Source organism: Centroberyx affinis, unplaced genomic scaffold (genome assembly GCF_046629955.1).
Source record: "Centroberyx affinis isolate AG114_WGS23_722 - 3 ecotype Tasmania unplaced genomic scaffold, CSIRO-AGI_Caff_v1 ptg000503l_1, whole genome shotgun sequence".
In the NCBI taxonomy this organism is placed as follows: domain Eukaryota; kingdom Metazoa; phylum Chordata; class Actinopteri; order Beryciformes; family Berycidae; genus Centroberyx; species Centroberyx affinis.
The window spans coordinates 308,545-336,150 of record NW_027279155.1 but is presented as its reverse complement, the minus strand read 5'-3'; the positions used below and the strand labels follow the sequence as shown (position 1 = coordinate 336,150).

The following is a 27,606-nucleotide window of genomic DNA, read 5'->3' as shown; positions in this document are numbered from 1 at the left end:
TCTCTTGGGGCTAGAGGAGATAGGGTTAATGAAAATCTAAAGGTGATTGAACTTTGTGTCACTGCAGAGCCAGGTGTCAGTCAGAGACAGTTTGCCAAGTGACTCAGACTCCACTTTTGCAATGTGATGTGAAGCTAGAGGCTGATGTGGGCCCCGTCCCTTTTGAGGTTTTCGGAGGTACAGGCCCTTCCTCCTCAATCTGCATTTGCACCCTGAGGTCACAACATCCCCTAAGTCATGTAAAGGCTTTCTCAGCACTAGTACCATTTGGCACTCAATCAAGCACATAGGCCAATGGGCATGGGACCAAATAGAGAGATCATTGCTGGCCACTGTCCTGCACCGGCGTAAAAAGAGAAGGGCTGGATGTCGCCATGTCTGTTTCGCACAAGCTCACACTCCTTTCTCGCGACACCTAAACGGATGCATACGTACAGTCACAGCCCTCTCCCCGGCAGTGATTGACATGTGACGTTATCCCCCTGGAACCTGGTCTACCTGATGCCACAAACCGCCTCCTGCCCTCCTGGATCAACTTTCATGTGTGGTCATAGTAATGTAAATTCTCTAAGCCTATCAATTAGCAAAAAAGGATTACATGGGTCTTCGCTTGAGTTGACCTCATCCCCCTGGTACATGCAAAACAGGCCGGCGAAATTATCTCCACTTATTGCAAAACTAATAAAAACAAGGTCATTGTTGAATGTTGAGAGTCATGCTTTTTTATTGACTGTGACTCATGAGAGGAATTTAACAGTGAAATCAGCACCAATAAAAGCAAGCCTTTCTCCCACTCTTAAGCCCACAGCATGTGCTCTCTCATGAATTCTGGTTAGCAGGTGGGGAACTTAATATGAAGCTTATGTGAACACAAGATTTATGTTTGGTGTTTGTTTAGTGACCCATTTTTCCTGTATACACTATATAAATGAGACATTGAATCCTTATGATAATTCTTGCCCTGCAAACTGACATATCAGTTTTGTACAGTTCTAGGATTTTTTTGCTGATCATCTGACAACCTGATGAACACGATGTACAGCATGATAAACTTTTCTTGTAATTGTTTGATGGCTTCGATTTATTGTGGTCTCGGATGTATAGCTATCTATTCATCAGAGACTCTAAGAAATGCCTCTGAAATATCCACTTTCATTCAAGCATCCCAGCATATAGACGGCGTGTTTTATTTTTAAAGCGTATCCAGTGACAAAGGACACTTCAACCCCTTGCTTAGATTACATGTGGACGAGTGTTAGCTCATGGATGGAGGATAATGTGTCTTTGAGCTGCCTCTAGGCATCATTATATGCTACACATACATGCTTTTTAATAGGTTGAGGGGCAGACCAATCACACTTGTCAGGCTGTTGCCGGGATACCAGTGGTGTGGTTGCTAAACACCGGTCCACAACTTTTACATCATGGACTATATTTCTGAAAGTTAGAATATGAAAGATTGTATTACCTCACAGAAGTGCTGAAGCAGACTCCAGGAACACCTGCTCTTTCAGTGTCCCATATCATCACCCCTGCTCCTCTCTTGACAATTTCCTCATTTAATGCTCTGTCCACATGTTGAGCAGTCTGATTAGAGCCGGAGATCAATTAAGAAGATCATTATATCTAATCATAAGAAATCCTTTCACTATAAATGATTACAGAGGCAAAGGAACGTGTATGCTTATCAACAAAGAGACATTTTAAGTTAACTATTCAATCATCTATCTTTGGGTGACCATTGTTCAGTTACATTTTCTCTTGTTGTCTAGCAAGAACTCATTAGTTTGCTAGTGATTAGGACTCAGCAACAAGCTGCTCTACACATTTATTTTCTGGTGTATGTTGATCAATTCATTATCATATTAACTGATTATTAGAAATGATTATGAGAAAGTTGCCCTTTTTGACAGTTTCAGTTTGTTTCCATTGTGAATGTGAAATTATTTAATGTTATGCTCACACCATTTGCCATGAGTGATGTTGACTGACATCAAAAGGCAGCAAAGACAGGTTTAGAGTTGGATTAGCTGTGATTGATGGTTTGTGGTTCACTGAGTGTCTGCTTCTCAGATCTGGGACTGGTTGCTGGAAAGCTTTGATTATGTTTACCAAAAGTGCTCCACTCTTGTCCGTGATGGGATTCTGTGCCCTTGGGAAGAAAAACAAAGCAATCCAGTTGTACTCGTTTGAACCGAGGCAGGTTTTAATCCACAGTTTTATGTGTTTTTGTTTAGTCTGCAATCCCTCATGTCATGCTGGTTATCCACATTTATATAGGCTTCTGTACATACTGTAAGTCTTGTTTGAGGAGTCACTGTTCGCAATGTTATTCTCTGATAGCTTTAGTTTCCTCTTTTTGAGAATTTACATTAAAAAAAAACCTCAAAGTTAAACATTAAACAGTTCAGCTTTTTTAGGGTTTTTTCCATTAATGTTTTACCAGACTTGTCAAATGAGAAGTTATTAATTAACATTTCCTATTTGTTGTTGTTGTTGTTGTTGTTTTTGTTGTTGTTGCTGCTGTTTTTGTTACAATGTTTCTACATTTTTGATCGTCTTTAAGCTCCGCCTTAATTATTAGATGAGTGTATTCAAATCCAACGAACAAATCTGGTTCCCACTGCAGCTAGTCATACTGGATGGATTATTTCATTTCTGGCCCATTGCCTTTTCATTGCTGCTGGCAAGGAAAATTTTCCCATGGTGACACAAACTGATTTCAGGTGTAAAAGTCACTGTGACAAAAGACACAAAAAGGGTTGAATCATAGCGTGGGAAAGCACCCATAATTGTCTCTAATATCCCACAAATAATAAAGTGGTGCACAGAAATACAGGTTTTACTGGTTACATTGGGAAAGCACATCCTAGTTTACTGCTGTTAATCTTTAGTGCCATTATGGAAGGGCAGGACTGATTGTATGAGGTTGGAAATATTTTATGCTCCAGGAGCTAAAATTAATTGTTTATAATTGAAAAAATCTTTTTAACACATAAAATCCAGTGACTCATTTTGTACACACAATGTATACATTTATGACTTTATCAGTGCATCTAGTATTTTTTTTCTCATTTCATTTAACGCTCCCTTGAACTTGAACAACCAACATATTGTCAGATAAACTAGAGGCCTCATAGGGATGTTATGAACAATGCCAAGTTGCTGGGCAGTTTAGTGCATAGGCCGTAAATTATCACCTCTCAGACACTGCACCGGACACTGGTAGTTTTGACTCATCTGGATTTCCCCGACATTAGTCACCAACTGGAATATACACACACACACAAGTATGCCCACACAACCCCCCGAGCTTGAGACTGATTGGCCAGAGCGCAGTGTATGTGACTGACACTGATAATACATCTCTCCATAGCAGTGCCAACGTCAGGGCCTACTTCATCAGCTGCTCCGCCAACTGCTCCATGGCATCCCATAAGTAAACTCTTGACATTAATAGGCTGTGTGAATGGGACCCCATAACGCATTCAGGAAAATGAACACACAATGAATGAATTAAGGAGATGTTGGGGTTTAGGGTTACACAGGCTCTACCCCCGACCCCCTGTTTTCCATCTATGGCTTCACTGCTGATACAATTACAGATTAAAGTGAGCTTAGCACTGCTGTGCTCTCTAATCAGAGCCTTGTGAGAATAATAACCACATTAGAGATATGTGCACTCCTACTGATGACAGTAACAGAGATGTGACTGACGTAGCCGCCAACTCATAAACACACACATACATCTCAAATGAAGTAATAGGGGGTTTGGGTGACTGGTTCCCAATGCCGGAGCCTTAGAGCAATTAATGATGTAAGGGTTTCATGTGTCAGTGTAAATATCAGATTTAATCGCATCTAGAGGTCAGTTTGTCCTTGCTGTGTTGAGAGATGGACACGGTCAAAGCAATACGGTGTATGCACAAGATTTATTAGAGGGAATTTGTCATATTAATCTCATAACATAATAATCACCCAGAGATTTTACGAGTTGCTTTTTAGATGTGATGGTCAATGATGATTGTTTTTTCAACTAGACGACTTTATTTAACTAGGCAAACTGGTTAGGAACAATTGTTATTTACAGCAGTGACCTTGGGGAAAGTTGCAGACATTCACACACGCTAGAGCTGAACAATCAATCGGGGAAAAAAAAGAGAGGGGCATCCAAAATGGATGGTTCCAAAAGGTGTTTTGGTGGTCCAGGTAATCTTTGGTCTATGAATCAAAACCTTTAATCATACTCAAAACTCAGTAAATCCTGCACACTGACATCTATTTTTTTTTTTTAAAGAAAATCACTTTTTTTAAAACAATTTTAAAGTTCTAAAAAATTAATGACAAGGAATTGCAGTTTAGATCGCAATTGCAATATTCTGTCAAATAATCGCAATTCGATTTTTTCTTCTTTCAGCCCTAACACACACACACACACACACACACACACAGTCTAGTGCTGTTTGCCACTGAGCAGCTCCACTGCAGCAGGTGGGGGTTCAGTGCCTTGCTCAAGGGCACTTTGCTGTTTATTGTCTCAGAAAGTGGAGGGATTTTGGGCTTGCCTGACCACAGTCTTACCTCACCAGGTTGGCATACGCCCTGCTGATGTCATCACTATGGCTCCTCATAGGTGCATTGCAGGCAGTCGAAGGGGAGAGAGGCTGTATGTCTTTATTAAAAGTACAAGGGACCGGCTTAGAAGCTTGTGTTCCCTGGATACACCACATCTATTTATTATCGTTCCCCGCTCTGTGACCCTGCCTTTTATTTTAGCATGCTGAATCATCTGCTATTCATTTCTGAAAACCACAGAACACCTCTAGGTTTACAGTGTCATACTATTTGGGAGAGAGGGAGAGTCTGATATTGAATTGGAAGTATGTGCTAGGATGCGGCACGATTTCGGCGTGTGCTTAAATAAGAGCGGTTTCTGTAGGCTACTGTAACTAGCCTGCACCGGCTTTGTCTGCTCTCTCTTTATCCAGGTTCAACAGCTAACTACTGCTAGCTTCAGACAAGAGGGAAGGGGAGAGATGTTTTATTAAAGGCTGTTAGGACTGGTCATCTTTTCATCTATCATTCTCCACCAATTTGACATGAAGCATCTGAAGTCCTAAGTGTGTTTCACTTTCTCTGATCAAATAAAGTGTTTTTTGTCAGTCAAATAAAGGGCTGATGGGATTCTTGAAGTTACTGAATGACTGGATCTTTGGGCTTTTCGGCAGGGAATCCACACACTGAGTGTTTTTGTGACAATATTCTACCGGGTTGAAGCCTCTTGGGCCATAGTGGGAATTGTGATGCAACACACAAGCCCACAACCCGCAAAACCACTTGGGAATCTGGGTAGAAATATCAGAACAGGGCAGAGGAACAAATGGAGTAGGGGTGAGCTTTTCAGGACAGTGGCTCGCTGTCTGAGTGTGTGTGGGGGGCGGAGGGTCAAATGTAGTTGCTTGATATCTATATCCTAGCAACTCAGGGTGAGTGATATCTTGTACAACTGTAGCTGGGGATTGGTCAGAGAGCTGGCACAAGCCCCTCCTATTTGTAGGGTAGCCTAAGAAAAAATACCTAAATTCAAAACATCTCTCAAACTTTCTCCACTCTCTGCACTTCACCCTCCAGCACTTTAATCCAGACCTGTTTGTTTATCTATTATATTTATATATTTTTTTTGTTTTTCATTAATTGTATTTATTCATGTAGTTCATGCACTGTCACTGATACATGTGCCTTTGTGACCCGCTGGCAGTTTTGAAGAGCTCAGCAAAGTGAAGTTTGGCCCGACAACATGAATTCACCTTACACAGCTGTGCAGTATTGCCCAGAGTTTTCCTTTCATCGGTAAGTACAAGCTGTAAAGACTGATGTGTCTTACTAGTTTTTGTTACATTACAATCTGTCTGAGACCGCTTGATTTTACACTTAATTTGATAAAGATCTCAAATCCTGAAACAGTATACTCAGTTTAATCAACACATATGGCATGGATTTAACACATGGTACAAATATTGGAAATGTGTATTCATGTATAATCTTTTGCATTTATTATTACCCTTTACAACTTCAATTCTAAACAGAGTAAAAATGAAGCAGATTGACATCTGAATTTGCTGGGAGTCTCCCTGGTCTTTGTTAGACTGGACTACTATTCAGACTGTCTGGAGGTGCAAAATGACCTGAGAACAGTTGTGTCTGCCTGGATCCTCAGCTGCTGCTCTGTCCTGATATTTATAAGTGTGCCATACTTATGGCAACAATGCTTGCGTAGAGGGCCATCAGGGCTGAAGTGGCAGGCAGATACATGACACCCCGCTCGCCTGGCCTACTCCTAACTGTAGAGCACATTTGGCCATTTCAGTGGGAAAGTGCATAGTAGTTGACAAGATTGCAGTAATAGAATGGCACGCTTGTCCTTAAGTATGTCATTTTATCTGATGTAGTTCATTCAGTCTGAGCAGAATATCTATATCTTGTCCCATAAATGTATTCATGCCATATGAATGAACTATGTAAGAACTGTAGCATGTTTATGTCAGCAGAATGGACAGATGTGCGACTAATCAAGCTATTCAAAATCATACTGTCTTTCCCAACACTTGATTACATGATGTCAGTGTTATGGTGCATATTTGACACCGGAGACAATTAATCAGCACTGTTACTGATAAATCACTCTGAATGTTTTACTTTACGTAAAACAGGCTTTCATGACTATCTTAACATATCTCAGAAATCATATATTTACCCACTCGTAGGTGGAGAAAATGGGTCTGCTCTTCTCTACTAAATAGCACGGTAAACTGAATGGTTACGTGCTATAGGCCTGCTATAGGCATTGGGAAAGGCCTTGAAGTGGACATCTAGCTATATATCTACATACATACACACATACACACATACATAAATACATATATCTCTCTCATATACAGGCCTATATGAAGGGTTTCATTCCAAAATGCATTCCAAATTTCCTACCTGAAATTCATCAGGCAATATTTGAAAACGATTCTGTCCTCAAAAAATGAACTATTTCATAAGCAACTGTTTTAAGATGCATCCTAATTTCAATACTAACCCATAATGTGCTTAACTGGGTGTCTTTTTTTTGTTTGCTTTACAAATGGTGGATATCTCATTTTGAAACAAACCTCATAATCTAATCTAGTTATTGGTTTTGCAGGTGATCAGACACATAACACTAACATTTATGTAATCTTGATCCCCCTCAAATGATAAAAAATCATTACCCTTATTCTAAAAAATAATCATTCATGATTATTTCTTGGGACTCAGTAGAAGCCTTGGAGAGTTTGCGTCTGTATTGTACTATAGGCTTTCTGGTTTACATTACTGTATTATTGTTTGTGTTGCGCTGCCTCAGTTTAATTGGGATGTCCTGGTTATGATTTGCATTTCCATGTTTGCCAGGTTGACATGGATATCTGTCTTCCCGCTGTGTGTGTGTATATATACAGTATGTGTGTTGTGTGCTGTGTTTCTCACATTTTCTGCTATTCCTCATTTGTGTGCAAACCCCAAGTGTGCTGCTCTGCACTGTCAAGACTGCTGGCACACTGTTTAGTGTTATTCTGATCAATGTCTGGGAAGCGTTTCACAGCTCATTATCATAATGTCACAGTGTCCTTGTAGTTGTGTTCGATGACAGTATGTTTTAACAGTGTCAGCTTGCATTAAGTTGTGAGCTTTGACTGAACAGGACTTGATTAGGCCTACAGTAATTGATTAATTTATTAGATCTAATTCACGAGTAATCAATAACTACAGCGCTACAGCACTAGAGCTGAGCTACAAAAGTGTGATGACATTCAATAACACCAGGTGCTCAACTACCGCTGTCGATTTCAGTTTATTTTTAAGAGAGATCATTTGCCACTGCTCTTTTAACAAGGACTTTGTATTGTATGTTCCATTCACACAAACATGCTGAATACATATTATACGGGTATATAGGTTTTTCAGATAGAAGCTGTTGCAAATGGTGCGTAAATCTGTTTTTGGGAAAGCAGAGGGAAAGCTATTTCTCTGTTTTCTGATTTTATACAATTTTAAGTAGAATTTATGAAAAACGTGTATAATTTCAGTCTAACCTTCCTCTCCTCCTATCTTGTTTTCTTTTCATTCCAAACCCTAAAGGAGTTTTTATCTGCCCTTTCGGCCCAGATGAACTGACTTCAGACTGTTTCACTTGTATAAAAGTACGGGGATGAGAGGAGGAGAAACTTTGGGGCTTTCTATTGTTTAGCAGTCATGTCCCTCTTCCAGCCGGGGCTGACAGATGAGAGGGAGAAGGGCTTAGGTCTTTGAACAGGTGATTAATAAAGACACTGGAGAAGGCCCCCGATCGGCTGGGCTGTTTGTTTTGATTGCATTTTCATCGGTCGGTGTGCCCAACCTGCCAAGAGACAATGGCCGTCCCTGTTTAGCGGTGACCTCTGCCCCAGTCTCGTCTGGAGGGGCTTGCTCTGTCTTTAAGTGGATGCTGAACAGCCTTTGCCTCAGGCTCACTGAAAAACTCTCTGAGTAACCAGACACCCAAAACCAGCAAACTCATCTGATTGGTGTTTTAGTAAAATAAAATTCCTTAGGGTGATGCAGAGCTCAAAATGCTTAAAGAGAGAGTTTAAATAACAGATAGATTATTGAAATAATTTTTTAAAACTAAATAAATCTACAGTAAAGGGTGTGCGTAAGTGTGAAATAATGAATTCATATTTTTTATTCATTCATACTGTAATTATCAAAAAACCATGAAGTTAAAGTTTAAGTTTCCCACTTTATTTAAAGTCTTGACTTGAAATTATTTTCTGTTGTGTGGTTGACGTTGCACTTATTATGAATATGTGTAATCTAAACTCCTACAAACAAATCTGTAAGACAGATCACCTCAAAGTTTGAACGTCTATCTAGTTTATTACACTATAATGATTCCGGCACCCTAGGGAACCAAGGGAAAAACCTGGTGCAGCCAAAACTCAAGACCTGTGAAATTTGAGGCTGTTACAGAGTCAACATGAGTGCTATTGCAGATTTAGGCCTTTAAAAACCCTTTATAATCTTTTCAAGTATGACAAAGTCAAATATTATAAAGCCTATTAAAATGTACAGGCAGGGAGAAATGGTCAAAAATGGTCTTAATTTGTCCTCAACACTTTCAAGTATCATATATATCATATATTACTTAGCATTGTTCTGAGTGACTCCTTTAAAACTGAAAGTCAAAATCAGCAAAGAATGAACAATTATGTGAACAAAGGCCAGTTAGTGGGACATGGCTTCAGTGACCTGCTGAGAGAGAGAGAGAGAGAGAGAGAGAGAGAGAGAGAGAGAGAGAGAGAGAGAGAGAGAGAGAGAGAGCGAGAGAGCAACACAACCACACCACTCACAAATATCTGAGTGAGATGTGGTTAGTTGCATTAGTTGGATGGGAATTCCACAACATTGCATTTGCAAATGTGTGTTTGGTGGAGACACATTTTAGTCTGGGCAACATTTTCTATAATGTAGTCAGGGAACAAAATTGTAGGTACTGTACCAAACCATAGACACTTTGCTCACTTGATCATATAGTCATAAACCTCTGGTACCCTGCGTATTGTCACTGTTGAGTTAAAATCCTGTTTTAGCTTGAATACAATGCAATTTTCACAATTGAAATGGATTTATAACCTCAAGAGGTTGGAGAATTGTCTCAATCCCTAGAGAACCTTGTAAATTGTAATCCTTCAATTTAAGTTAAAACATGAAATCACAACTGGAGTTACAAGGTTTTCACACAACAGCAACACGCAGGACTCCTGGATACTTCTGCTGCGTCCCTGTTGCTTAGCATCAAAACTGACTTATTGAGGTATTACTGTTTACATCTTCAGCCTGGTAGTGTTATTTCAAGCCAGCCTGCACTCTGCAACCTGGGACTGAATCCCCTCAGCACCTGCTGACTGATCTCTGTGTTGTTATTTAGCAGAAATGTATAAGTGTCACAGTGTGCAGGACATCAACAGGTGTAGGCCACAGCTTTATTATGGCCCCTATAATGAAATGCATCTATAGGCCTATCCTATGCTGTTGTGCATGTTGAACCGGACAGGAACCACATCCTTTTCAATTAACAGCAACACAACCACACCTATTTTACCTGCAGCCTACCTGTTTGTTTTCTACATTCATCCACCTAATTTTCTCCTTTTCCCCCCTCTGACTCTGCTGTCCATTCCCAAAGATTCATCTGCATCTGCTACGCTTTAGATCCATTCAGTAGAGCTCCTTCTCCCACACTGTGCATCCTCTGACATTAATTCCAATGGGAAGGAAGCAAAGTGATAATAAGATTGGAAGGCTTGAATAAGATTGATATATCATCTGTAATGAGTGAGGAAATATACATAATCATTGCAAGGTTGTGTAGCATATGGTATTTTGGTACAATTTATTCAGGTGCTGTAATAGTCTGAGGCAAGGCTGTCTAAAGAATAATTATAATAAATATAATAAAGAATAATTTTGCAGTATGTCACTAATGTAAAAAAAATAAAAAATTATAAAGAAGGCAATTATTAGGCTATTAGGTTTGATACAGTTTTGTAGATGTTCAATGAATTTGGTGTATAGCGATAGAACATTTTAATTAACCTAAGTTTTACAGAATTTTTCAAAAATGTTTTGTAGGCAGTCAAATGGTCAATCTCTGTCCTCCCGCTGACTTTGGTTGCCATGACAATTAATGAGGGCGGATCAAGCTCAGAGGCAAGGAGCGAGCAAATTCAGTCAATTAGATCGAGGATCACCCATACGATCTACACAAAAGGTATGAGGATTTTATACATATTTATCTTAGAATAATTGTAGACGAACATAATCTCTAAGACATAGTTTGGATTTAGAGCACGGCAACTTAATTTAACAAGCCTCACAAAGTGTCTCTGCAGCCGGGCAGGCTTCCTCCAAAATCTAGGCCTAACCGCAGTAAAGTTAGCTTGACATTGGAATTGAGATAGCCTTTTTTCCCTCTTCAAGAACTTGTAAAATATGTAAAAGCATGATCATATTTGTGATTACCGAAGATGAAACACAATTTACACCCACTTGTTTAAAATATTTACACACATTCATTCGTTTAGCCTATCTCATAAACTAGAGGCCTGTTCTACACCTGATTATGATTCCCCTGATTCGCAGAAAATGCGAAGGCTAGATGGAATTTGAGTAGGCCTACGTGTTTCTGTAGTATTAAAATCTGTAGGCCTACTTGTAAATTGTTATTCATCTACCAGTAATCACAAATATATTCATCAATGTGTTTTTACAAGTTTGTTTTACAAGTTATTGAATATGGAAGAACGGGAAAAGGTAGAATGAAGTGGCCTATTCAATTAGTGGTTGTAAAATGGCCGTCATGGAGTCAAAACTCGTGGAGCTGAAACTGCAAAAGCTTCTAAACCCATTATAAAAACTCCAATTAGCCTTCATTAATTCATTTCACTTCATTAAAAAGCCTACTAAATCGGTCGACCTCTAATTATTAGCCCTTCACCTCCCTTCATGTTTTCTTTTGTCTTCTTTTTTCCCCAAAACCCCAACACTTGCAGTCGGTCTTTTAAAGCTCCTGCCTAAATTATTTGCCTCATTAGAAATGCCTGTGTTTGTAAGTCGGGTATTAATATCATTCACCACACAGTGTCGGGGAATTCCGAAGCCTTAAATAGTGCCAGCTTCAGATTATGCCCCCCCTCCCCTCCTCCTCCACCCCCACCCATCCCCCCAGCCCGTCCAGCTGTACACATACCAGAAGTTGCAGCAGTGCTATCATATAGACTGCGGGGGGAATTCCGCCCGTCGCAGACAGCAGCGTGTGCCACTTCAGCAGGAACAATGGTAGGCTCAGCTCTAAGCAGGTGTAATGTTTCAGGGGAGCAGGTCAAAGTGCCTCTGTCTGAATGGTGCATAATCACCATTATGTGTAGTACAAATATTCAGCATTATGCAGGCTGACTTCTGCACAATGGAAGTGTCTTCATGAATGGCTGCCAGCAGGACTCCCCCTCTGCCTGTCCTCCACTGGCTGGGTGGCCAATTGGTCACTTCACCCCCGCAGATCAACATTTATTTTGAATGTTTACTGACATCTCAAGCTTCTAAAACCCTCAGAAATACCTCTGTAAAACATAGATTGTTTAATGAACGGTAAAATGAATAAGACCTTGGTTGATTGTGTCACCCTGCAGACTCAGGGACCCTTCATCCCGTTTGTCCTGGACAGAGAGTTCATTCCTCACCACCATGTCCCAGAATCAGACAGCACAAACAACGGACTTCCTCAGCCAAGATGTATTCAACCAACTGCTTGAGATGCTGGACCAGTAAGTGAACACAACATCACGCCTTGTGCTGTAAATTAAAAGATATAATGTGGACTTTTACACTGTACATCAGCAAATCAATTATATTCATAGTGTTGCCCGTCTCCCCTGGGTTTCAGATCTGCCATTCACACAGTCCAGCCCATTGAGCTCAACTTCTCAGACAGTCCAACAGATGGGCCGGCAGGAAACACCATTCAGATCAGTATGGACTGCATTACCATGCATGGGCCAGAAGAAACCCTCTCTGTAAGTACTGTAGGTCTGTTGTTCACCTGAAACACCAGTTATACTGATTTTCTTTTCTCTGCTCATCACTATGAATTCCCTGCTGCTTCAGACCCGTCTAGACCACATAGTGCAATTTAAAGTTACATGACTCACTCATCTTCATAGGAACCCATTCAGTTCAGAATCCCATCAGCTATCTTATTGACAGATATTATTGTTAATCTAAAACTATAATCCATTGACGCAAACTGAGCAGTGTCCATTTTGTTTAAAGAAATAGCTTCCTTAATGTTTCAGGCAGTAACCTTTCTTGAAAATTCTTGGTTAATTAGTGCTGAGTCAGTTTGCTCAGTAGGAGCAATACAGTGTTGGAATTGATAAGTTTAAAATTTTATGTTACCAATATTATTTATTGTTAAACCTGCCAGTTAGCCAATACTCTCCCTATGAATGTCTGACATTTTTCAAAGGTGACCAAAATATGTTAATATAGATTTCAACATGGTGTCTTTTGAACATGGAATATTTTAAAAAGTTTTACAGGAATTTACAGTTTATTTATATCTAGTTTACTTAGCCTGTCTTAATGAATACGTTTACAAACACAGATTAATTTCACTCTGACTGGTTGGGATTTCCAGTGGTAAAACCCATAAGTTGTACAATAGAGCGCGCACATACAGCTGGCCATTTTCGTATCAGCAATGGAATTTCCCATACAAACTTCTGAAGATGTACTGTAAACAGATGTGCTAGTTTAGCTGTTGTTGTCCTAGATGTGGCTGTAAGGTGATGATATTATCTCATTGAGCCTTAGCTGTGCTTGACCTGGGTGGCCCCTCTGAGACAGGCGGTTCTCAAAGTCTGTCGATGGTAGAATGTGTGTTTAGGCAGTCACATGCCTGCTGATGGGCTTTAAGTGTTGTAATATGAGTTTACTATGATTTTGGAACAAAATGAGTTGAAGCATGGATAGTTGGCCGGTTCTTCTAGGCCACAGGTGGCAGCCAAAGGAAGACATTAACTCACATTTATAATCAAGTACAGCACCGTGAAAAGCTTTTTTGGCATTAAATGTGTTCTCAATTCTCAATGTAGGAAGTGTGTTTGGCCTGTAGTGGTGGACATAGTATCTTTGTCAGTTCTGCTACTGAAAGATGATGTGGATGTTCCCCTCCCAGTGTAGGAATGCCCTTGTCCAGCCAGAATGGAAAAAATAGCAAATAAAAATTTTGTTTAAGGAGCTGAGTAATGCTACCCTGCGCATCCCCCAAGGGGGCCTGTGCTCTCTTGAACTGGTGATTAATGTCCCCACCCCCTCCGCCCACTTTCCTCTCCACCATGGAGGGGCGTGGTGCGGTGATTGGCACGCCAGCAACTCAGGCAGCATCCGTGTGGGGCTAAGAGCTCGCTGCCATGGCAGCTCGCCAATCACCAAGCCCCGATCATTATTACCCAGTCAAGCGTCTGTTTTGATGAAAGGCCATGGTGGGCAAAACCACCCCCCCCCACCCCGCCCCCCCTCCACCGCTGCCGAGGTGTGCCTCTTTCATGAGTCATTAGAATGCAACTCACTGTTTAGTGCCCTGGGGGACTTATTTGTATTGTGTAGGGTTTATGTTTAATCTGAAATTCCTTTTTCTTCTGGATTTTTTTCTATAGCTGCAGGGCAACAATTTAACGCAGCACCTGCCTCTCTAGCAGAGGTCCCAGCTCTCATCTATCAGTACGTGTCTTCTCTACGCAAAAGGTGGGGGTGGCAACAGGGGGGGAGGAGAGGAGCAAGCGCAGGGTAGAATAACATGAAGGAATGTGGCAGAAACAGTGGCAGGAGAAACGCTATATCCTACCCCAAACAGCTGATTTTACACCCAGATAAAGCTCTGATCAGCTGTGCGTGGAAGACACAGTGTTGAGTAGTGAGACCGAGACCTTTTCAGAGCTGGGATAGAGTTTAAACAACTTTCCAGCAGAGTAGCTCAGTCGACAGAGTGGTTCTGTGAGATCTAATTGCATGTTTGTGTTTGGATTCTTACTTTTTTCTTTCCACCACACCTCTCGTGTCTTGTGTGTGTGTGTGCTGCTGCTGCCTGGTTCAGTGCCTGGGCAGCTAAGCTGTCTTTTTCTACCATTTACTAAGTATAATAGAATTTAATTGGAAGTCAGACTCTGCTGAATGCTGCCATCTCAAAATGAGCTGTCAGGTGTGTTGCAATCATTTCCGCTTATGATCGAGTCAGCATGGGATGTTTGTTTTGTCATTTTCAAAGCATTTTATAGCAAGTCATTACATATATCTGAAAAAGGTAATGTTAACTGAGTCCAGGTGATCTCAATACACAAGCGTTTTAGGTAACATTTTGTCTGTGCAGTCTTTTCAGTGCAACACTATTTTTAGATTTTTTTATTCAGTAGTAACGAAACCTAAAGCTTGACTTTAAGTAAAAATTGATTATTCCTCAGGCACTTATGCCATGTTTGATCCAAAATAGTAGTCAACATGTTCATTGAATACACAACCATAATGAGCTACTCTTTTTATGCCAACCCCACCAGTTCGCCTCCAGCAGATTAAGTGTTTTTAAGGTGTAGTACCATGGAACAAGGCCTTGCCACGGTCCACTTGAATAACTGTTGAATCAGTGGGGCCAAGTAAGAGACCCGGTCCCATTGTGCATGTGTGGCTGCTAGAGCAACAGCCCCTATTGCCCTTATCATTCATATTTGTACTTACCTCTTCTTAGACACGGCTTAGCCCTACATTGATACCAGAGTGTTATACCATGCCAAGTTCAACTGAAAACCATGCAGGACACACCCTTTCTAAGAGAAAGCATTAAAGAATTCTCCAGTAATAATCCCTTAATTGGGGTTTTTAAAACACCAGTCGGCTATATAAAATGTTTTTGTGATAACTGATGTTATTCCATAAATATTCAACAGGTGACATACAGGATGATTGCCCCCCTGGAGCTGTTCGGGTTAGACTGGCCTGGAGTGGGTTCACTGAAAAAAAAAAAAGAAAGCTCCGCCTCAATTGGGTTGTAAAATGGTCAATTTCTCTCACAATGCAAGTGTTAAGGATTTTTTTGTCTTTTGTTATGAAGTGAGAAAGGTTGTCCAAAACATAATTTAAACCATGTGATTCATCATGAATTGGGTTTGTGATAGAACATTTTTGTGATATCAGAAATTCGGAAGAAGTTAAAATAGAAGTTAAAATAAAAACAAATTAGTCTCTGATGGGACAAGTTTAGGCTAGAATATTTGTTTATTCCTCAGTGGGGAATTAAGAAGAGGACAGTATTGTTAAGGAAATTGAAAATTGATTCATGAATATTTTTGCTATTAAGTTGGAGTTATCCAATCCAATATCTAATTATGGTTGATTTTCTATCTCATCAGTGCATATATTGACTTGATTGTATCACAGTATAGTGTGTGAGAATGTATTAGGCAGGAACATATTAATATAATATAGTGAAACAGAATTGAGATGCACTGTATTCCTTCACCTGAGGCAATGTATCTTAAAACTGCTTATGAGTGCTAGTTTAAAAAGAGCAATTCAGTGTGTTGATCAACAAACTGAATACAAAATAATCACCTAAAATGACTGAAATTAAATTGACTGTCTAACACTTTTGGGCAGTTTATAGGGCTTGAGTTTAACACATTTACTAGCACACCAAATGCTAGTAAATGTTGGCTGTGGCTGATCTGCCAGTTCTACTGGACACTTTGGCAGGTAGTTGACTTGAATTTAGGCAAGTTTTTTTTTTTTTTCTATGCTGAAAAATGACCCTGGCAGCTATGAAATCAAATTGTTCAGTGGTGAAAAAACTTTGTTCAATGCATTGGCCTAGTATAACAAGCTTGGTCCTATTTAACAACACTGTGTCAGTACTTGGTGGTAGTCGATTGGCAGAGATGTTAGGAAGTCAAGCCATACTCTCTCTCCAGTGACTGCTTGCATCCGTCAGTGTGGATGGGAGCTTGCACTGTTTTCAGGGCAGGTGTCTGTGCCCATAGGAGCCTGACACTTGATACTGAACTAATCTAGCTGACTTACGGAACAGGGAAAAAACTGAGCAAAGCCTCTTTTGTCTGAGCCCCTAGATCTGCAGATCTTTAGCTGCTGCCTGGCCGGCTCTCTCCTGAGGTCCACACAGCTCTAGCTTTTGAGTTAATGGTGCAATTAATGGAAACTGCGATGTGACCATGCTCTCTTGAGTATATAGCTTATAATTGTTTGGCAGTATGTTCACTGGACTGGTTTTCATGATCCACAGCCTTAAGCTAACACCGCGGCCAGTGTATGACTTTATGCTGCAAACAAGTGTCGGGTTAGAACTGCTGTTGATTTACAGGCCCACTATAGTTTGTGGCAGCCAGAGCTGCGGTTGCAGTGTTTATCCTATTCATTTTCATTTTCATTCTTAATTTATATCGCAGCAAGATCTGATTATCTTGTGAGGCAGAAGGCAATCATAAAGCCAGTCTGTCTGCCAGGACAGATACACTGCACACTAAACACACTGAGAATGAGCCTTAGTTGGTTTCCTCAGTATATTTTGGAACCAAGTCAGTAGTTATGAGGTACAATTGTAACTAGATTCAACACACGTAGGAAGGATACATAGTTTTAGTCCAAAATATAGCCTGTCCTTAGTGATCCTTGTTTGAATACTGCTGCCATATACTTTAATACTGTAGGGCTCCACCATAACAATGAGTGCCCTAACCTCTTTTCAACACAGCTGACAATGTTGTTTTAACATAATTAGAAGTTTGTTTAGCTAAACTAATTATCACCTTCAAAAGGTTAGGCTAGGTCTTCATTGAGGCCTGGAACCCTGGGAGGCCGTTAGATTGGGCTCTTTAAAGTGTTGCTTTGCTTTTGTGGCCAGGCTGACCTGTGGGCCCGTAGCCCCGGGGCCTGAGCAGGGTGTGGCCGCTGATTGGAGACATTGACTTCAGGTCATAGATGTGCTTAGTTTAGTAACAGCTTTCAAATCATTTGGACCATAGGGCAAGAGTTTTAGCCCCTGGCTCTCTAGGAATAGAATTTACTCCTACTCTATTGACCAATCTCCTCCCTTGTCGTCTGCCACTCCTAATAACACTATCCACTCACGTTTACATCTGCAACAATGCTCCGCCGAGCCATTTCTCCACTTAGATCACTAACAATTCTGATCTCTGTATTCTGCTTATACTTAAAGATAAAAGAACAAACCTACCTAGATTTTATTGCTTGTATTGTGGATAGGTCTCTGAGGATTAGGGGAATAAAATGGTTCATGTCACAGCAGTGTATAACATATTGCCATCCACTAGGTCTCAATAGTTGTAAATGAATGCTTTTCAACATCAAATCCACTGGGTCTAAATCTAGCCGATTCTGTTTCCCACTTCAGATATGGAGACATAAGTCTGTTCAGCCAAGATATTTTGTTCTTTCATTCATGAGCACATTTCTTTATTGGAACTAACTGCAACATTACTAGAGAGCCAGATGGTCAGTGCAAGCACCACTGCAGTATCTGAGACAGAATGCATTGTTTCCAAAACAGATCTACACCAGTCATCTCTGATAGATACACGCAATCTACAGGAGTCACATTGTGTTTCTTGGGGCCTCTGCAGTGGGAATGCTTTGGGGATGCAGGGGGAGGGCAATTCTTATGCAAACTAGCTTGGTATAGTTGATAGTCTGGGTAACAACGTCAGAGTTCTCACTTTGGGGCTTGCTGGCCCATTGGCTTTTTCTCTGGATTTTACCCTGCATTCATTTATTATCTTTTCTTTACCCTTTTTACTGTAATTCCCATTGATATTAATTTTCTTGCTCCATTCTGGGGAAATATTGTGATATCATCTACCCATTTGTTAAAAAGGGATACATTCCGTGTCTTAAAATAGCTTAAATGAAGTTGCATCTTAAGGGTGGAAATGAAATAAGATAGCAAGGTCATTAAGATTGAAATGCTCATGGGTGCAAGATTATGTTTCTAATTTCTTTTTCTGTTGTTACTTTGCCCGATTTATCATATTTTGCGCTGTTGGGGAAGAATACTGGTAAAATGCAAAAAAGTAAAATGCAAGCACATGATGAATGCATTTATAATTTTTGTTTAAGTCTGTATTAAGCAGCACTAGCTAGGTGATTCAGTAATTCGCTGCTCTAGTTGTACACAGCCACTACGCCTCTGAGGAGTCCTGCAGAGCTTCAAAGGATAGGCTAAGGAGACGGTGCTTCTTCAGCAGATGGGTGTGGACTCAGGTGTTGCACAGGTAGTTCTTCAGACCCCTCCCCCTCTCTTCCCCGGTATATATGACATTCCCATAGAATCCTATAGAAGCTTCTGCTTGTCCACTTTGCATCTGTAGTCCACATCACTCTTTAGAGTGAGGGAAAAGAGTTGTGGAATCCTGGAGCCAGTGGAGCAAACGGCAGCAGCCCTGCTCAACCTCAGCGCCAACATGTTGTACCTGGAGACCGGGACTGCCACTTCATACAACGAGGTAAGACCAGTGGAGAAACTCTCAATGGGGCATCAAGCATCGCGCCCATTCCCTTGGTTGGTTCCCTAGTGCTCCGTGGGACAAATGAAGTACCAAGTAGAATGGCAGTAATAACAGGCCTTGAACAAGACAGATAGCTGTATTTTTGGCCACTTAAGTTTTAAGTCTTTGATAAAACTCTTTGTATTTGTTGCTAGACACTTTTTGTATGTGACCCAGGCATTTCTTTACACGTTAATGTATCCTTTGAAGAATATATTATATGAATAAATGAAGGAGAAATTAAGAATAGCTAGATATTTTTTTTGTAACACTTGCCATAGAAAAAGACTTGACGCACATAAGATTTGCAATGAGCTCCTCTATGTTTGCGTTTCGACTCAGTGACAGTATGTGTGTGTGTGTGTGAGTCCAGAGAGCAGGGGAATGTAAACACCTGGAGTATCTCTTGAATAGTTCCGTTTTGTGAAATGGCCGCTGTCTGTCTTGGCATGGATTTTGGTGCCTGCTGTGATTTTCTTTGAGTATTGTTGTTGTTGTATAGGGCCTACACATTAGAAAATAGCAGTTCCAAAAGGCCTTTTATTTTGTGAAGGGTTATGGCTCTCTGTCAGGAACCCTTCTAGGAAAAGAAAGCTCAGAGGTATAGAGGATGGAAAAAAAACAGCATATTCTCATTTTTGTCTCTGATTCAGAGATTCGGATGATTCAGTCAGAGAAAATAAGAGGTGTTCATTGAACCTCACTGAACCTCTCATCTTGTGGCTCGTAATCTCTCATCAAAAGCCAATTAGGAAAATACATTGTTTGATAAGTTATTTAAATCATCAGCCATCATTAGACTGAGTACACTACCATTGTTGCTCTGTGTAAGAAAGACATTCTGTGTGGCTCAGTTGTTTAAATGCATCGTAGAAATGTCCAGACATTCTTGGATTCAAATCCAGAGCCATGAAAATGAAAACATAAAATAACGGCACCTCCAAAAATATAGGTACGACTTAGGAATTAAAATTTAGAGAGTCAACTTAGAAGCCATAAGATCGCTGACCCCTACAATAAAAAAGGTTCTATATTGCACCTGTATGGGTTTTCCTGAACTAACAATACACCGTGCAAAGTTTTTTAGGCCTGAATGTGCCACTGAAGTGTGCGTTACTCAGTTTGGAAAAAATCTCAGATCTCCAAACATTCCCACATTGAAAGTACAAACGTCGTGATTGATGGATCTGTGTTTGCAAATAAGAGAACGAGCGTCTCAGAGCTGGATGGTGAACACATTAGGGATACATTTTTTAAAGTGAATTAAACATGAAAAAAGGGTTTGTACTGCAGTTATTTTCCCTCCAGAAATTTTACAAAATGGCAGCGCTTTTTTTCTGTTCATAAAAGACAAAAGGTTACCAATTCCCATTTAAGCTATTTGCCAGCTTTTTTGCTGTTTGCTGGTTCTGCATCAATGCAATCCTTCAAACCACCTTAATGGTGCTAGTTCAGGCAAAACAATTGATCCAGTCAGGCTTATTTGAGAAGAAAAAATGTTGTTGTTGGTTGGTCACTGAAAGTCAGCTGTTGCCTACTTTTGTATACAGATATGTATACTTGTCTGTTCTGTACATTGGGTCCCAGTTATGCTTTGTGTCTGCTTTCATGGGAATACTGTTGTCTCCTGCAAGAGTTTTCTTCTTTGTGATGTTTTTACAAACCAAATCCTGCATCCAAACATAATGTCGACCAAAAGAACTGCGGCAGATTGTCAGATTGCAGGTTGCGGATAGCAGGTGTGTCAGGTCACTGTCTTTTAAGTTGTTGAGCGGGGGGTCTTTAAGTGGTGTCCACCTCCGTCCCTCCAGTGTCGGAGGTATCGGGTTCCCCTTCCCCCAGCCTCCTGGGAGCCGCCGCAGCCATTAGAATGTGGCTGGCCAGGCGCTGCTGTTTAGTCCGGGAACGTAATTGCTTTAATGGTGTGTTGATGCAGATACAATCACCTGCTCTGCCCACCCCAGCAGGTATGAGGTGTAGATAGACCCCCGCCCAACCCCACCCCAGTAGAGCTTTTAATGGCCCCCCTCCCCTGTGGTCACTCATCACAGTCCCCTAGACGCTCTTATATGCCGGCCCAAGGTACTGGAGCAGGTCACCAGAGAGCCTGGAATGGCAGCTATTCCCCCCTCAGGCCAGGTCTGCTCTGGTTCCTGTCATCTATTGGCAGTTCAAAGTTCTGGCTTGATCAATGCTCACACTTTTGTGACCAACTAACATGGGCAACAGGAATAGGATAGCTGGTATATTCTGTGTTTAGATATATTTTTCAGCTATTTCTTCTGTTGCGGTGTTCTAGATTAAGATTTAGTCAGCCATAGTTTAATAATATTTGTGGACCCTATAAATAAGAGATGTCCAGAGTAAGACATGATAGTTTAGAATGCATTTATTTGGTCACTGGCCTGGCAATAAATGCAAGACAGCCCAGAAAGAATTTTAAATGTGTCAATACGCCTTACCAAATGCCACGATGGTGGCATTAATAATAACTTTTAAATTAGGGCTGCTGTTTGTATTTGAAATATCTGTGATATGCGCTCGGCATAATTCAGATTCCTACATTGGAATCAACAGGCTATCACTCTGAAGGTCAACAGTCTCCTTTTCCTATTGGCCTGAAATGCTTACCCCAGCAAATGTCTCAGACAAAGAAATGCTCGAAGGCCTCGAACAGACTGCACAACCTTTCAAAAACTTTATTAAAGGCTGTCGAGGATGTCAAGGCTGTTGATTTACTGTGGTTCTGCTTAGCGGCTTGACGTCCCAAAGGCCTAAGCACAGAGTCGGCTATAAACAGAAGGAATTTTTAAGAGCAGCTAAAGTGGTTATTAAATGGCTGCTATATTATAGTGGAATAAGATCTGATTAGAGGAAACTGTGAGAAAGCCTGAATCTCCCTTGTACAACCTTTTTAAAAGCGGATAGCCAGCTTCCAGTCAATTAAACATTCAAACATGATGAGTTTTAGGTGAGATTTCACTGCTGGGCCCCAGTATCTGGTTATTACCTCTTTATCTCCTCATTCCTCATCTTTGATCTCTGTATTCATTTGGACCTTGAAAAGCGTCATCTTAGGCCTTGCATTAATGATCCGTATTTTATGTCAGGCATTCTGTGTTTTTTTTTTTCCCCTTCATGCTTTCATCTATGATTTGTGTCCCTGGCCAGCGTCGGCCTTTTCATTAGAATAATAATTTGACATTGATAATTATTGCCTGTCGCGTCCACCTTCGCAGCTGCCAACATCAGGTAGTGGGAGAGGCTGTGTCCTCTGTGATTGGCTGAGAGGCATCGGTGCAACTGCAGTGGAAGGCAGTAGGGAATATCTTGCGCCACAATCCAAGAAAATCAGACTGATATCACTGCCTCTGACTCACCACATACGGGAAATATTCTCTTAACAGGAAATTGTGTCACATTGTTGTTTTTCTTAAAACAGGGACAATTTTTCCCCCATTTCCTTGTATAATTACTGGAAAACAAGGCTCTGATCATAATATTTGTTGGCCTTGTTAAAAAAACAAAATCCTTGAGTGACTGATCAGTTTCTGTGATTTCAGTGTGAACAGTTAGGACTATAGCCATTCTCTCTGCTCTGAGATCAGATGCACAGGGCAACTCTACAGCCCATTCAGTTTAAACCTCTATTATTCTTGTATGCAATTACCCCATTGTGAGGGAGCGTGTGTTTGGGAAAGCCTCTCCCTGCTAAAGGCTAGAGGGTCTCCACCAGAGTGGAGTTTTCTTTCTGTGTGTGTGTGTGTGTGTGTGTATGTGTCTGTGTGTGTGTGTGTGTGTGCGCGCCCCATTCACAAAACACTTGTCTCCTAACACCTGCATGCCCAGCATATTGTTCTCCAGACAAGCTCCTATAAGCTCTGGTGTCATTGTTTCCGGGGGGTTAAGCAGACTTGTGCCGCACACACACTGACCCTCATCCAAGTGCTGGCTAGCCTGTGGCGCTGCTGCAGAAGTATGCTGAGGTTGACTTGAATGACCTCTCTCAGGTGCTCAGGTGTGTGTGTGTGTGTGTCACTGTGTGTGTGACTGTGTGTGTCTATGTGGGTATATATGTAATGAAGCAGCATTAGTGTTTCACATTTTACTAACTGGAGTAATAGAGATATAACCTGCCTCCTGTATGTTTTTGTTGGTCACCTGGCACACAAGTAACACCTGGCAGTGCACTGGGTGTGAGGCGGACAGCTGTGGTCAGCCGTGCCTGAAATAAACAAGAGGCCCTGGAGAGATTAATGGCCGTCTAAAGAGCGAGAGCCATGGCACCTCGTCCAGGAATGTGCCATTTATAAATGGAATGGAATGGAGTGAATGGCAAGCGGAGCAAGCAGGAAGGGGCTGGCTGCGGCCCAAGCGTATTCTCCATCCTGTTTAAAGGCAGACATTTTAATTCCATTCCTCCTGTCTGAATACTTTTGGTTGTGGAAGAGGGAAGTGGTAGGCTAAGGTAATGCAGTTGCGTTTTTGTAGTTTGATTTTGATCCAGAAACAAAACAGGGCTAGGCTGATAATTAATTAGAGAATCTCATATTTTAATTTCTACCTGCTGGAAAAGCTGGTTTCCAAATGCATTGAAATTCAGCTCAGTGAGTCAGTGATCTGATCTCAGGAGGGTTGACATGCCGGGTTCGACCGTAAACACAACACCAGTAAACACAGAAGCTGTTACTCTGCTTAACTGTGGATCATTTTTTCTTTTTTTTTTTTTTTCTTTTTTTGAAACAAGATCTCCACTTCCTCTAGCATGTTTTCTTCAAGTGATGTTGGCCTAAACTACCTTTCATCTACATTTGATATACAGTATATATTTAGCTATGATTAGTTGTTTTTAACTGAACTTTAAACCACACTACAATTAACATAGGTATATAGATACTTTACACAGCACAGTTCATGGCAGTAACTATTAACTTGAAACTTGAAAAATTTTACTTAAAGTATTATTTCCTTTAACTTAACAAGACGCTGCCTGATAGATCATTTAACTAACAAGTGCATCTATGAAGCTAGCTCATTAAGTAATTTAGCGACTATATCAAGGTATAATTGAAGTCTCCAGCACCTTTTGCTGATAGATAAATCTATCTAGCTACTGTGATAACAAACACAGCATGTGTTTGTTTTGTTTTTACTGTTGAATCAGCGAAAGTGTTTATTTACTCAGACTCATTTTCATCTTCTGAAAATGTCCACAGTTGCTCTGAAAACCTGGTCAGCTTTAAAATGTCTAACCAAAGTACTGATGCAAATGTAGACCAGCTTCTTTGTCAGATTTGTATACTTTTATGAACCCAACGGCTGACCGACTAATGCTCTATGTCCTTAAATATCTAAGTTTAATATAACTGTTCACTGTATCTGCATGAGTAAAATTCATCAACTCCTGTCTTTCATTTTAAATTATCTCTATGTTGTCAGATTGCAGCACCGTGACATTCCCTTGTAATGAGTCAAGACATTCCTTTGTTGCTCCCCTCGCCCCCCATCCCCTCCATTTTGTCTGCAGTCACAGTATACAAACCTGGGGCTCCTGAACAGCATGGACCAGAACATCCAAAATGGAAGTTCCACCTCTACCAGTCCCTACAACAACGACCATGCACAGAACAACGTGACCGCCCCGTCACCCTACGCCCAGCCCAGCTCTACCTTTGATGCCCTTTCTCCCTCACCGGCCATCCCATCCAACACAGACTATGCCGGGCCGCACACCTTTGATGTGTCCTTCCAGCAGTCCAGCACAGCAAAGTCTGCCACCTGGACGGTAAGACACATTGATTCAGTCATGCTTTGTTTTACTTCTTCTATGCAACATGCTTTAAGTACTTGTATTGATTCCAGCTCTGGGTAAAATAGCATTTGAATAGCAATGCAAAAAATTTAGTTGCAGTACCAGATGGGTAATGTTTACTGCTTTACCACAATTAGGACTGCTTTAGGACAGACAGTGTGAGGTCAATCACAGAAAAGTTTAATAAATTGACCTTCAAATAGGCCACTTGTGCTTTTGTCCTGTGCTGTCCTGTGCTCTAAACCCCAAACATCTGGCATTAAAATTATGTGCAAATACTATTTGACACAGGGCTTGTTCCATAGCTTTTCATTGAGAATTGGCTAGACACATTTCAAATAGGTTTTCTGAGTGAGTATATGTGCCTCTGCATATATTGTTCATGTAATAAATACTGTCCCACAGAGACACATTTATATGATAGATGTCATCATAACAGGTCATCATATGAGGCAATAATTTGCCAGAGTAAAGGTGAAGGAGATATGTCTGATAACCATGAAATCTTTATCTTCACAATCTGTGCTCCAGGCAGATTTAGGTGCACACTATATGAAAGTCCTCAGTTGCACAACTACATCTGGCAAAGAAGAATGTCACTTGAGATGTGAAGCTTCAAATCATGACAAAAACCCCAGGCATTTCTCTTCAAGACTCAGACATTACACTTCACTTGCTGAAGGAAGAAAAAACTTTTAGAGCATGATCTACATAAGCTTCGATTATGAGAGACATTCTTTGCCTTCACACTGAGCCAAAGTCTTATAAATCTTATAGATGTAGTATTTGAATCCTGGATGACATTATATCTCCTCTGAACAATGGCAAAGGTTACAAATCAAAAGCATCTACTCGTGAATACTCTTATATCCTGCTCAAATACACCTACACCTAGTTGTAAATGACCATGCGCAGGTCACTTGGACGCAACTTGGGCAGAGTTGGGTGATTTTGTTGATCACAGAGGTAAACAGGCTCAACAGTTGGTCCAGGTGTGGTAATTCCCCGTGCAGATAGATGTCACCATGTGATGGCTCAGTAAACCTACACAACCAGCTCCTCTTGCTCTGTCATTATGGATGACAGGGCTAAAGGACAGCTGTTGCATCAGAGCCCCACCTGCTTGGTTTGTTTATGTGTCTCCGCTGCAGTGCTCTGGGCAGACGCTATGCTACAGACCCGCAGAACCGTGCTTCAGTGTATTAACGACGAATCAAAGTAAGCGCACCCTAGCGGACACCAAAGCTGATTGGTGGCATAGATGTCACCTCCAGATGGAGTTGTTGTCCATTTACATGTGATGATGAAGTTCCATGATGGGACATGCATTGCAATAAATTACCAGTTACAAATTATCTCCAAATATCATTAATGGAATCAATATATTCATTAAAAAGTTGTCTGGCTAGACCTGTCTCACATTTGCTACATCAGAGGTTTGGGATTGATATTTGACTATTACAATCCACATAAGTCATCAATCTCAAATTTGGCAGGAGGCATTGTTGAAAAACCTGTGAGCTTACTGCATAAAGTTCAGCGTTAATGCAGTGTGCCTCTGAGTAAACAGGCTGAACTCGGCGAGTATTGGGCGATCTCACCTCGTTCCTTGGCCACGCCGAGTGTGGGATTGTGACATTTACCCAATTCCCACACTGTCTTGCTCATCCCTCTCATTTTCACAGTGCAAAAACAAAAGTGTCTGTCTGATGTGCAATTGTGTGCAGGTAAGAGTGTGGGTTGTGCGAGGCACGCCCCAGAGCCTGAGCTGCTCTCTGGTTCAGGACACATCCCATCACAGACACATGTAGTGTAACAGACCAGTGTGTCCCACAGTCATAACACATGATGCAAGACTGGTTAGATTGGTCTGACTTCATGCGGAAAAGTAATGGATCTCTATTTTCCTTATTATTGTTGTACAGAGTAAAACAAATATCTTCCCATAAAGCCCAAACTAAATATTGCTTCATATTTTTCAAAGTTGAATCCTACAGCTGAAAGCAAAGCAAACAAAGTGGAAGAAATCGTACGTAAATTGTGTGTTTTTGCAGTCAGGTATCAGTGTGATCAAAAGGAATACACATACTGTATATTGTTCCAATGGCCTTGGACAACTAATGATAGATTTTTGTTTTATATAAGAGAGACGAAACTATATCTGTTAACTGATACATCAAGACAGTTTATGGAACTGCTCCAAACCTTGTGGACACTATTACTCATGTAAAGACATTTTCCTGGAATATGGGAGTATTACTGATTCAGAGGAGATAGCACGAAATTAAGTTTATCTGAGTATGAAAGTTGACCCTGAAAGTGTCTGTTGATGACATCACGGTTTAGAGCCTGGTTTCTAGTTTTGGTTTGCAGTTGCTCATATTCACAAATATTGATTAATCTAAGAACATTGGGATAACTTATTAATACTATAACAGGGTTGATTTTCTCATTTAATGCCCAGGCTAAATTTCAGTGCATCAACCAGTAATTACCAGTTACATAACTGCAAGATGCAGTCACTTATTTCTATCAAAGCGAATTTGTCATAATTTTGTATCACTCAATTCAATCATTTTGTGATGCTTGTTATGCTGATGATTTTCC

At 40.8% G+C, this 27,606-nt stretch overlaps 1 protein-coding gene across 7 annotated transcripts in view; it reads left to right on the top strand.

Annotated features, from left to right (window-relative positions):
- The first annotated feature begins 5,797 nt into the window (after positions 1 to 5,797).
- Positions 5,798 to 27,606, top strand: part of tp63 (tumor protein p63) — a 34,779-nt gene continuing 12,970 nt past the window's right edge. For 3 of the 7 annotated variants that reach the window (XM_071517633.1, XM_071517632.1, XM_071517631.1), the window contains exons 1-4: positions 5,798 to 5,850; positions 12,252 to 12,386; positions 12,506 to 12,635; positions 24,715 to 24,972. In XM_071517633.1, the coding sequence (XP_071373734.1) occupies positions 5,798 to 5,850; positions 12,252 to 12,386; positions 12,506 to 12,635; positions 24,715 to 24,972 (576 nt within the window). Of the gene's footprint in view, positions 5,851 to 12,251; positions 12,387 to 12,505; positions 12,636 to 18,978; positions 19,146 to 24,663; positions 24,973 to 27,606 lie in introns of those variants that run through there. The other 4 variants (XM_071517638.1, XM_071517637.1, XM_071517636.1 and 1 more) reach the window with 2 other exon arrangements.